The sequence below is a fragment of the Erythrolamprus reginae genome, chromosome 2, assembly GCF_031021105.1.
Source record: "Erythrolamprus reginae isolate rEryReg1 chromosome 2, rEryReg1.hap1, whole genome shotgun sequence".
Lineage (NCBI taxonomy): Eukaryota > Metazoa > Chordata > Lepidosauria > Squamata > Dipsadidae > Erythrolamprus > Erythrolamprus reginae.
In genome coordinates this window covers 151,078,622-151,090,717 of record NC_091951.1, presented here as the reverse complement: position 1 = coordinate 151,090,717, position 12,096 = coordinate 151,078,622, and the positions used below count along the sequence as shown (strand labels likewise).

The 12,096-nt window shown below is 40.3% G+C and overlaps 1 protein-coding gene across 1 annotated transcript in view; it reads left to right on the top strand.

Moving 5' to 3' along the window:
* MYO15B (myosin XVB) overlaps window positions 1–12,096 on the top strand; it is a 79,184-nt gene that overhangs the window by 29,708 nt on the left and 37,380 nt on the right. The window contains exons 16-24 of the mRNA XM_070736763.1: window positions 996–1,097; window positions 2,916–3,054; window positions 3,399–3,471; window positions 4,392–4,581; window positions 5,614–5,729; window positions 6,972–7,031; window positions 7,411–7,486; window positions 9,603–9,721; window positions 11,782–11,900. Of these exons, the coding sequence (XP_070592864.1) occupies window positions 996–1,097; window positions 2,916–3,054; window positions 3,399–3,471; window positions 4,392–4,581; window positions 5,614–5,729; window positions 6,972–7,031; window positions 7,411–7,486; window positions 9,603–9,721; window positions 11,782–11,900 (994 nt within the window). The remainder of the gene's footprint in view (window positions 1–995; window positions 1,098–2,915; window positions 3,055–3,398; window positions 3,472–4,391; window positions 4,582–5,613; window positions 5,730–6,971; window positions 7,032–7,410; window positions 7,487–9,602; window positions 9,722–11,781; window positions 11,901–12,096) is intronic.

Below are 12,096 nucleotides of genomic sequence, written 5' to 3'. Positions count from 1 at the left end.
GACCTTTATGACAATAATTAAATGTTGTACCTCATGATTCTTGACAAAGTTCTTTTTCTTTTATGTACAGTGGGAGCATATGCACCAAAGACAAATTCCTTGTGTGTGCAATCACACTTGGCCAATAAAGAATTCTATTCAATCTATTTGCCTTTGGTGCATATTACCAGTAGTAATAGTAGTGCAGACTTAGTAAATAGTTTGACAGCGTTGAGGGAATCATTTGTTTAGCAGAGTGATGGCATTTGGGGAAAAACTGTTCTTGTGTCTAGTTGTCTTGGTGTGCAGTGCTCTGTAGCGACGTTTTGAGGGTAGGAGTTGAAACAGTTTATGTCCAGGATGCGAGGGGTCAGTAAATATTTTCACAGCTTTCTTTTTGACTTAGAATAATCAAAATCTTTGATTTGGTACATTTGCCACCTTTGTATCTAAGTCTTAATACAGTTCTTTCCCCATATGTACAAGCAGTCCTACAACAATTCATTTAGGGACTATTTGAAGTTACAATCACATTGTGACCATTTTCCACACTTATGACCATTGCCCCATCTCCCAAGATCATGCAATCAAAATTCAGACACTTGACAACTGGTTCATATTTATGGGGATTGCAGTGTCTTGGAATCACGTGATTCCCTTTTGCCACCTTCTGACAAGTCAGTGGAGGAAGCCAGATTGACTTAAGGACCATTTTAGTAACTGAACAACTGCAGTGGTTTGTTTAACAAATGTGGCCAAGAAAGGTCATTAAATGGGGCAAAATTCACTTTGCAAATGTCTCACTTAGCAACATAAATCTGGGGCTCGGTTGGGGTTGTAAGTCGAGGACTAGCAGATTATGGACAGCTGAGTCACTGTCCATAATCCATAAACTTTTAAAAAGTAAAAGTCAGCTCTAGGTCCTTTGCAACCTCCGTTAGTCTATATTTCTTGCAGATTTTGCCTAGACTGAATGCTAGAACAAAACGTAGATCAATGCCTCTTCTTTTATATAGGAGTTGAAACAATTCCATTGAAGAAAGTCATTTCCTCTTCAAAAAGCCGTAGAATAAAAGAAAAGTCAGAGGACCCAAGTGACAAACAAGAATCAAACTCAGGTAAGCTTTGGACACTTCTGATCAGCCTCTGAGTACTGCAAAAGCTCGTGCAGGAGGCTTGAAAGAAGATGAATCTTAATGGTGTTGCAAGAGCAGCCAAAGTGCTGCTATACCAGTTTGGGAATTATCTGTTTGTTGCAGCAGATATTTTTGTAGATAATAGCTGATTTTTGAAGGGGTCCTTGACGCTCACTGAATTTTATTATCAGACATTTCATTATCCAAACTAAGTAACATCATTAGTGTTATAGCGAGGAGTCGGGTTTGCTCTCAGTTTATATTTTAGTGGCTTACCCTGTCAGTGTTGATAGAAGAGGTCTTAGAGATTTATTGGTTGGACTGTCTACTATTAGCTTATTAGGCAGTTCCTTGGTTGGAGTATTGTCTACTTCTTGATTGTTGGTCTGATCCTAATCTTGAAGATTTTATCAGATATGATAAAGAAAACACTAATGTATGGAACAAGACATCGGCTAGGTGTTGACCACTCTTAGATCTGAGCAAACTGCAGGACAGTCCATGAGTTTTAATATTAATCTTCTATAGACCAACTTTTCTATTTGCCTTTCACATTACAGCATGTTCTTGAGAAGTTCCAAAACACATTGTAATAGCATTTTGTGGCTGAGAGTATGATTAATAGATAGCTTCCTTCATATTAATCTCTGCAGATGGGCTATGAATAAAGAGAATGGTGACATATTTTTATTTAGTTATTTATTTAGTTATTTAGTTATTTAGTTATTTAGTTATTTAGTTATTTAGTTATTTAGTTATTTAGTTATTTAGTTATTTAGTTATTTAGTTATTTAGTTATTTAGTTATTTAGTTATTTAGTTATTTAGTTATTTAGTTATTTAGTTATTTAGTTATTTAGTTATTTAGTTATTTAGTTATTTAGTTATTTAGTTATTTAGTTATTTAGTTATTTAGTTATTTAGTTATTTAGTTATTTAGTTAATTAGTTAGTCAAGCATGTATTAGATAACAGATAAAAGAAGAAGACAATAGAACAGTAGGACAGGGATAGTAGGCACGATGGTGCGCTTACGCTCCTTACAAACCTCTTAGAAAAGAGGAGAGGTCAAATGTAGACAATCTAAGGTTAAAGATTTGGGGGCTTGGAGAAGAAACCATAGAGTCAGGTAGCGCATTCCAGGCATTGATCACTCTATTGCTGAATGAATATTCATTCCTTCACTCACTCACTCACTCACTCACTCACTCACTCACTCACTCACTCACTCACTCACTCAAACAAACAAATCTGAGCTTGATTTTCTATCCTGTTCCTTCAATGTTTCTAATCTGAAACAGTTGCTTTTGCAGTTTGTCGCACTGCCCATTCTTGTTTCTTAGACATGCACCCAGGGGGAAAACAGATATTTGGGTAAGAGATTGGAAAGTAGCTGTTTAGAAACCATTGGAGAATACTGAAACAGTGGGTGTGGCAGGGGTAGGTCCCACTTACCTTCCCTACTGGTTTGCATTGCGCCGGTTCATTTTCACATCGGGGTAATGACCCTCTGCACATGCACAGAAGCCTTTGCGCATGCGCAGAGAGTTCTTTGCCAGCCGCTTTCAAGGAGTGGCAACCAGAGGACCAGTTCAAGGGCGTGGTCAGCCGGCCATCGCTGCCAATTCACCGAGCAGGGGCATATTTCCGTCATCAGTTTGGGCTAACCAGTCCGAACCGACAGCAACCCACCACTGGTATGTGGGAGGGGGAGGAGGTTTAATAGGGTTGTAATTAAAAAAGGAAAAAAGAAAAAGGAAAAACATACTCTTAATTATTTACTTCAAATTTGCCACCTCCAGTGCAATTGGAAAATTCTCAGGAGACGAAATTCCAGAATACGAAGCCTGAACAGCCTGAACCAAGCCAGGAGATACGGAAGATTATTAAAACCCACAAGAACCGTCCAGTCCCACCACCCAAACCCATCATGCCTCTTAAGTAAGAAATGTGCCAAGTTGATCAACGATCTCCCTTGGGTGGTTTGTAGTTGCGGAAAGCAAAGATTCAGGCCACCCTTATAACTTCTCAGTTTGAGGGAAGGAGGAAAGTCTGTTAATGTGTGAGTTGGTCATTGACAAAATATTTGCCTCCAAATACTGGACATTTCTTGCATAAATGACTAACCATCTTGTCACAGGAATCTCTTCCTACAGTAAGAACAGCCATAGAGCTTTTGTATCCACATATGTAAGAGAACGTCTATAAACAAAGTCTCTAAGGTTAGGTCTTTTGTTGTGTACAATCCATGGTGGTCATCTTACCTGGTTTTTGTTTAATTGCAGAAACATCTCTAAATGTGAGCCGAAGGAGGAAGCTCTAGCAAAATTGGAGGCTCTAGGATTGGATAATTCATCGGTAAGTGTTTGGTGGGCTACCTTCAATCTAGAGTGTAGAAGGGAAGGTCCTATCAAAATCTGCAGGCTTAAATTTCCACCAGTTTGTAGTACTCAATGGGAAGCTTTAAATAATTCACCTTCTCTTTGCCCAGCCTGAGGATAAAAAGCAGATAAACCTATTGAAAAGTCTGAGGCAGTCGGTTCCAAAGAGTTTCTTTATTTGGTTCAGCTCTTATCAGAAAGTGACTTCAGCAAGGAACGCGACTGGTTTTACACAGAGCCAGACGCTCCTTTTATACTCTTTAACTTCCTGCCGAAACCCAACTGTCAAATCTCAACCAATCAGAGACGCTCAACACAAATTCAACTATTTACAATGCTTCATGCATATTTAACACCTATATCTGCCACTGAAGGGAAAATAGAAATTATTTTCATAACGTATGAAAACAACAAGTACATAACTAATATGGCTGTAGTTATCATCACTCAGTCAATGTATTTGGAAATGTTCTGTCTGTTCTCTAGATGGAACTCTATCTTCTGAAAATAATTCTCATAGCCTGAACCAAGAGACAGCATGACTTGACTTAGAGATAAGGCACCGCTAACTCTATTTAGATGTTGTGTTAAAAGCTACTACTAATAAACTGTTACAGCGTTTAGAATGTTTTCTCCATTTAAATCACCCTAATGAGTCTCTATAGAACTCTATCAAATGAATTGAGCAAATTAAATGCCAATTCACTTCAGTAACTTAAAAGATTTCTGCTGGAAATTTTCCAGCTTACATTATTGTTTGCTTTTTTATATTACATGTTGTTGTCAAAGACTAACTTGCTAGCCGTGCAATGTGAATGAGATGCTAATCATATGTGACTAACATACAGTCGTGGCTGAACTGAGCCCTTGCTCTTCCTTTCTGCTCCTCCATCCCAGGTCTCCTCTGAAAAACTTAAGTCATCACCACCTTCCCCACCGGTCAAACCCTCCAATACCATCAAAGAAAGACATCTGCTGCTCACAAATGTTTTTGGTCCTAGCAGCTCAGGGCTTCCTCCTCCCCCTCCTGGCCCACCCCCTTCTTTTCCTCCAGATGTTGTCGCAGATGAAACAACTGGCACGAAAGGTAAGCAAACCCTCCCTGATACTGTAGACTTTATTTGGCAGATCTGTTGTTGATTAAGTTAGGAAGCAAGCCATTGTTACAGGTGGAGTGTTTTTCCTAGGGGAAAAGTGGTAAGCCTTTTGGTGTAACTCTGGATACATGTATTTTACATAACTAATCAGGTTTTGGCTAATGTAGCTAATGTCAAGGTTCCAGGTGTTGTGGTTGGATCGCAGCCAGGTCCTTTGATAACAGACTTCGAGCCAAATGAACCGGGTCTGTCTGGGTATGGTCAGCCTGTGTGGCTGTCAGAGGAGTCGGACAGTGAGGAGGAGGGAGAGATAGTGTGTGAGGGTCCTGCAGAGACAATAGAACCCCCAACTGCGGCTTTGCCTGGGTCTGATCCGGAAGTGGAGGTATGGGACCCTTTCCTGGACGCAAGAGTGAGAAGGATGCAGGGGAGGCAAGAGCAGTTACACAGACTCAGAAGGAGGACTTAAGTACAGCTGTGCGCAATCTATAATCCCAGGGTATATAAAAGGCGAGGGGATTGGGAGTTTCCCTTTGCAGAAAATCAACATTTGATCCTTCGAAGGAAAAGAGCACATTAAGAGTTTTTGCCTTTCGTACAAACATATCTTTCTGCAGTTCTGAACAATATAGTGTTAAGAAGTTGGTGAGTAATTTTGCTTTGGAAACTTTGTTTTGAAACCTTGCTTATCAGTTCTGCCACTCGCAGCCAAAGGACATTTCTTTGTTCTAATTTGAGTTTTTCAATAAACCTGATTGTACCATAGACTATTTCATTTCAAAACCCTGTGTCTGAGCTTTAATTGGAAGTTAATTGCTGCTCGTTTGCCATGTTAGACAGAACAACCAGGTAACATCTGAACCAAATCAGAATCCGAGTCAAAGTTCCAATTTATTTCCAGAGCCATCCTGATACCTACACAGGGAACCGTGGCTCTAAGTTGCTTTTAGCATAACTTTAAAAAAAACCTATAGAAAGTAGAATACTACATTCCCTTTTTTTCCTGTTTTTTTCACACTTAGATTCGGCTAAGACACTATTGGAAGATACTAATGTCAAAACCCAGCTCTTCAATCTTTCTGCTAGTGTCAGCTTCTCCTATGCTAACCCTACCTGGAAACTCTTCTTGCGGAAAGAGGTGTGTCATGATCCCACCTCCTTGCATTGTTTTCCTGGTCATGTTTAGTGACTAAAGTTAGCATTTCTGATTTCATCATGTATCTCTGTAATGGCAGCAAGTGTCCACAGTTTGGACACTTGGTGGTTGATCCTCTTGCAGCTTCCATCCTGCAAAATGTGTTTGCATAACTTCAGTGCCTTCTCTTTCTGTATGCTTATTTTGGATGGTAGTCTTAGGGTTGTTATGAACGCTGGGTGATGTGGGTTAAGAGCTGTGGTGCCACAGTAGTTAGACTGCAGTACTGCCAGCTGCCTGCAATTTGGCAGTTCAAATCTCACCAGACTCAAGGTTGACTCAGCCTTCCACCCTTCCGAGGTGGGTAAAATGAGGACCCAGATTGTTGGGGTAATATGCTGACTCTGTAAACCACTTAGAAAGGGCTGTAAAAGCACTGTGAAGCAGTACATAAGTCTAAGTGCTATTGCTATTGTATCATTGATAAAAATCAATTGTGCAGAGTTGGGATGGGTCTAGTCTAGTGGTTAAGGCTCTGAGCTAGAAACCAGGAGACTCTGAGTTCTACTCCTACCTTGGGGGTGAAAGAGGGCTGGGTGACCTGGGGCCACTCTCTCTCTCTCAACCCAACTCATCTCACAGGGATCTTGTGAGGAAAATAGGAGGAGGAAGGAGTATTACATATGCTTGCTGCCCTGAGTTATTTATAAAAACAATAAAAATGGGATTTAAAAAAATATTTATTATTATTATTATTATTATTATTATTATTATTATTATTATTATTATTATTATTTATGAGATTTGTATGCCACCCCTCTCCAAAGACTCGGAGATGGGATTAGGACAATGACCCTGTGGAAAGATGGGTGGCCAATAAACTTGATAAATAAAAATAATAATAAAAAGTGGTAAACCTTTTTAATTACAGTGTGAAAGCATGTAATAATCCACTCCCTGTGATGGAGATTAATATACACTGGTTAGAAGCAACGGGTCTGATTGTATGACTGGCTGGAGAAAAATAGCATTCAAAAGGATAGGATATTTTATTTTCCTATGCCAGGATAGAGTTTTGTGTCAATAAGCCATTACTTCTCCTGCAAAATGAAATATAATGTACGTTATCTTCACTTAATGAATTGTGCTTGAATATATTAAGGTACACAACCATTTGCTATTTTGAATCATGATTTTATTTTGCATGTGTGAAAACAACTTTGTGTTGGATCTCTTCCTCAATAGGTTTTTTATCCCAGGGAAAATTTCAGTCATCCTTACTGCTTGAATCTGTTATGTGACCAGGTAAGTATGTGTCTATGTGTTTGTTTGTTTGTTTGTGTGTGTGTGTGTGTAAGACAGAGAGAGAGAGACAGACAGACAGACAGGCAGACAGACAGAGACAGAGAGACAAAGACAGAGGAGAGATAGATAGAAAGAAAGAAAGAAAGAAAGAAAGAAAGAAAGAAAGTGTGAGAGGCAGAGAACAGAGAGAATGTGTGTCTTTTCTTTTCGTCATCAGCCTCTCCATCACAAGACTCCAACTTTTATTTATTTTTTCTTCATTAAGTTTTGTCCCTTTCAAGGAATATACCCGGTTTACTCCTTATGATCTGTTTCAAAGCTTGACACTTGCATTGTAAGTCTTACGAGTTGAATTGAATTCATTTTTGTTCCTTCCCAGATCTTGAGAGATACTTACTCCGAGTCATGCATTCGAATTTCCAAAGAAGAGAGGCGCAAAATGAAAGATTTGTTAAGTAAGGAAGCAATGTGTCCTTCCTGGTCTTCAAGTATCTTGGAGGCATGAACTTTCCATCTAAAACTGAAGAATTGTTTTCCATTCTTTTATTCATTAGAATTATGGGAACTGATATATGTTTAACCACCTTCTGCCTTCACAATCTGTTACTGAACCCACTTAAGACTCCTGCTAAGACAAATAACTCACTTCTAAATGTGCCTTCTAAATATGCCTCACTCAGTGATAAATGTACTTAGGGACTGATTGTACTTAGGGCAGGATTGTGTCAGATGAAATTCTGCTCAGTCCCAATGTTCAGGGCTCTCGATCCATTCAATGACAGGAAGCAACCCAGCTTCTCTCTTCCTTTGGAAGACAAAACTGCCAATAGCACATAGCTTATTCTCCACCCTAGGCCTCTTGTTTTGGGTACATTGGAGGGCATTATTGCTCAGCATCACTTCTACCAAAAGAAGATTCAGCTGCCAGTCTTTCCGGGCATGGAATGGCAACATGGCATTCTGTTTTTCTTCCGTTTGGGCAAATCATTCTTCAGCTTCCCTACTCCAGAGAGGTTGGGAAGAGGTAGCACTGCTGTGCATAACAGCGGTGGGTTGCTCCTGGTTTGGACAGGTTCAGCGAAGCAGTAGTGACAGTGGCAGGAGGCTCCGCCCACCTTCCCGGAACGCTTTTACACATGTGCAGAAGTAGTGCATGTGCACGAGCGAACCGGTACCAACGGGATTTATAATCCACTATGGGTGTATAGCCCAAAGAGATCCTGATCCAGAAGTATAAAATTCCAGGGTGCTTTCTGCTAGCCATTTTACATGCGCGTGTCCCAAACTTGTTTATCCAACCTAATCTCACTGCAATAGAAAGTTTAGAACTAAGACGCCTTAAACAAGATCTAAGTATTGCCCACAAGATCATATGCTGCCATGTCCTGTCTGTCGGCGACTACTTCAGCTTCAACCACAACAACACAAGAGCACACAACAGATTTAAACTTAATATTAACCGGTCCAAACTTGACTGTAAAAAATATGACTTCAGTAACCGAGTTGTCGAAGCATGGAACTCATTACCGGACTCCATAGTGTCATCCCCAAACCCCCAACACTTTACCCTTAGATTATCTACGGTTGACCTATCCAGATTCCTAAGAGGTCAGTAAGGGGCGAGTACAAGTGCACTAGAGTGCCTTCCGTCCCCTGTTCTATTGCTCTCCTATATCTCCTATACCTTTCTTCTATTCCTATATCTCTTCTTCTATTCTTTCATTGATATATTCTATTACTATATTTTCTTTTCTATTATTTCTTAGATATATTTTACTATGAGTTTCTCCTCTATAACCGTCATCATGTATTTTACTATGTGTATATAGATATATATACCCACTAAAACCCTCATTGTGTATTGGACAAAATAAATAAATAAATAATAAAATAATAAACAATTATATAAGATAAAGCCTTGCTTTATATTCCTACTTTTTTCCCCAAAAGAAAAATAATATCTCAGAGCAGTGCTATCAGGACTTGTTTCTATGAGATGAATTTGCACTAGAGTTTTGAAATGTCTGTTTGCTTTATTTGTAAAGATCTGTAGAAGCAAACAAGTACTTCCAAAAGGCAGGAAACAGTATGGGTAGCTCTCTGAAGTAACATTCACAGTTTCACTTAGAAGCTTGCATTTTCTTTCGTCTCCCTTCGCTCACGAAATTGCTTTCTTTCTTTCACGCATGTGCTTGTATGTTCCCTTCTGCTGGGCCTATTCCAGATTCTGATGGCTTCTCATTCAAAAAGGAGGAGAGATTCTCAGGTCCTATTGCTATCCCCAAAACCCCACAAATTCCCATTGATAAAATATAATAAAAAGCTTTAGGTTATTAAAACAACCTATTTAATGCAAATTTAATGGTCTATTATCAACTCCAACCGAAGGCTCACTAATGCTGCCTTCAGAACATTTAGACCCTTGCTTGCAAACTGTCCTTGGAAACAGTGTACTCTGTCATGTACTTCCTAAGTGTGCTAAAGTCATCCCTGTAGCTTGCTTCCGTCAGGGGAACTGATCCATCATCTGAGCCTGCTGATTAAACCTTTCCTTTGTTTTGTTGCCATCAGCCGAATTCCATGTGGGCGTGGATGTCAGCTCCATCGCAGAAGAAGGGATCAAGAAAAGAATTGTGGTGGCTGCTCGTGATAACTGGGCCAGCTATTTCTCTCGCCTTTTCCCAGTAAAAGTAAGTTTGCCTGCCTTGGCCTTCCGTAACGTGACGATCCTGTTGTGTCCTTCCACTAAGATTCGGAGACTACTTTCCCCTGTTATTATAGGCAAATCAGTAACAGGGCAGCCATCTGGGCCAAGCTCTCTGCTACATAAAGGTTGCCTGTTCAATGAAGGCTGACATTGTTGAAAATTGACCATGAGTAGGAAGACTGTGTGAGCAGATAGGTAGGTAGGCAGACCACACCAGGAGTAAGGAGACCACACCAGGAAGTTTTCAGCCATCATCATAGTTCCCTCTAAGCTGAGCAGTGAGCAATCGCTCACTTAAAAATCATCATCAACTCAGAGTTTTCCAAACCTGCCCAGAAGCCGAGAGGGAAAGAGTGAGAGGGAAGGAGAGAAAGAGGAAGAGAGGAAGAGAGAGAAACAGATAGAAAAAAGAGAGGAAGGAAAAGAGAAAGAAAAAGAATGGGAGTAAGGAAGAGAGAAAGAAAATCAAAATCTAGTTTGAAACTAGCTCAACTATTTAAGTGGCCTTTTGATATTGATAGAGTTGCCCTATTATGAGCTCACTGTTATAGACACACAGTACAGTATTTTATTTTGAAATTCTCTGAGGCAAAACAGGGTGGGTTTTTTATTTGTTTGTTTGTTTGTTTGTTTGCTTATTTATTTATTATTTCTGTGCCGCCCAGTCCCGAAGGGACTGCTGCTCAGACACTATACTTTTCCGCCCACCCCCCAAAAAAATTAGAGGGAACACTGGCCATCATGTTTAAGTCTGTCGCCAGAACATATTATCATTCGTTTGTTTGCTATTTATTTATTTATTTATATGTTTGTTTGTTTGTTTGTTTGTTTGTTTGTTTAATTAATTAATTAATTTGTATGCCGCCCCTCTCCGTAGTCTCAGGGCGACTCACAGCAGTGATAGAAACAATGTACAATACAAATCTAATAATACGAAATTAAAAACCCATAATTTAAAAAACATGCACACAACACACCATACATAAATTTTATAGGCCTGGGGAAAATATTTCAATTCCCCCATGCCTGACGGCAGAGGTGGGTTTTGAGAAGTTTATGAAAGGCAAGGAGGGTGGGGGCAATTCTGATTTCTGGGGGGAGTTGGTTCCAGAGGGCCGGGGCCGCCACAGAGAAGGCTCTTCTCCTGGGTCCCGCCAAATGACATTGCTATCCTCTCTATCTTTTATCATCTCAAGGCAGCATTCATGCTGAATACTCCCACCTCCTAACTTCCTCACAACTTTGTGAGTTGGGTCAGACTGAGAGAGAATGACTGACCCAAAGGCACCCCACCTGGCTTCCTTGCCTAAGGGACAATTAGATCTCAAGGTCTCTAACCCAGCACTTTAGCCACTACACCACACTGGCTGTCATTTTTATTATTTAATTGGATTTACCCTTTCTGCCAAGCTCTATTTTGTTTAAGTATATAGTTTATAGATTAAAGCAGTGATGGGGAAGCTTTTCGGCACTGAGCATGGATGTGCCCGAAAATGAACTTCCGGTGTGTATGTGTGTGCTATGGACCAGAGGTCTCCAACCTTGGCAACTTTATGAGGTGTGGACTGCAAATCCCAGAATTCCTCAGCCAGCCCTGCCAAGGTTGGAGATATCTGCTATGGACAGTGTTCTCAGGAGAATAATTTATCAAGGTTAGACCTGGCCTGCCTCTTGTGTGCCTTTTCCTTCTGGCCCAGGGACCTGAAAGAGAGCAAGAGGCTGCAGTTTCCATCCATCAAACATTTAGTCCAAAGAACCTGGCTTTTCCGATTGTCCACTAAAGCAGGGGTAGGAAAAGTTGGTTCTTCTATGACATGTGGAGTTCAACTCCCAGAATTCCTCAGCCAATAATGCTAGGTCAGGAATCCTGAGCTAGCATTATTGGCTGAGGAATTCTGGGAGATGAAGTCATAGAAGAGCCAACTTTGCCTACTCCTGCACTAAAGTAACTGCTCTCTCACAAAAATTTCCCTGCTGCTTGAGCAAACCATGGAAACATTTTGTCAACTGTTTTGTTGCTGGTGTCTGTTCCCTTCCTGACAGGGAGAAAATGGAAGCGACGTCCAGATCCTGGGTGTTTCTCACCGAGGTCTGCAGCTGTTGAAGAAATCCAAAGAAGCCAGCTTCAGTTCTGAACATCTGAAAATCCTTTGCAGCTTCAGGTGAGAGGCAACAAAACACAGGATAAAACTGTTTTCTAAATTCACGAGGGAGGCCATTGGCTCCTTGGCAGTGGAATACCACAAACTCGATAGAGCAAACCTGGAAAAAATTAACCTAATTTAACCTTAGATTAACCTAAACTAATCCTATGTAGTTTTTGCTCCGTTAATCTTGCACTACTAACCAGAGCATACA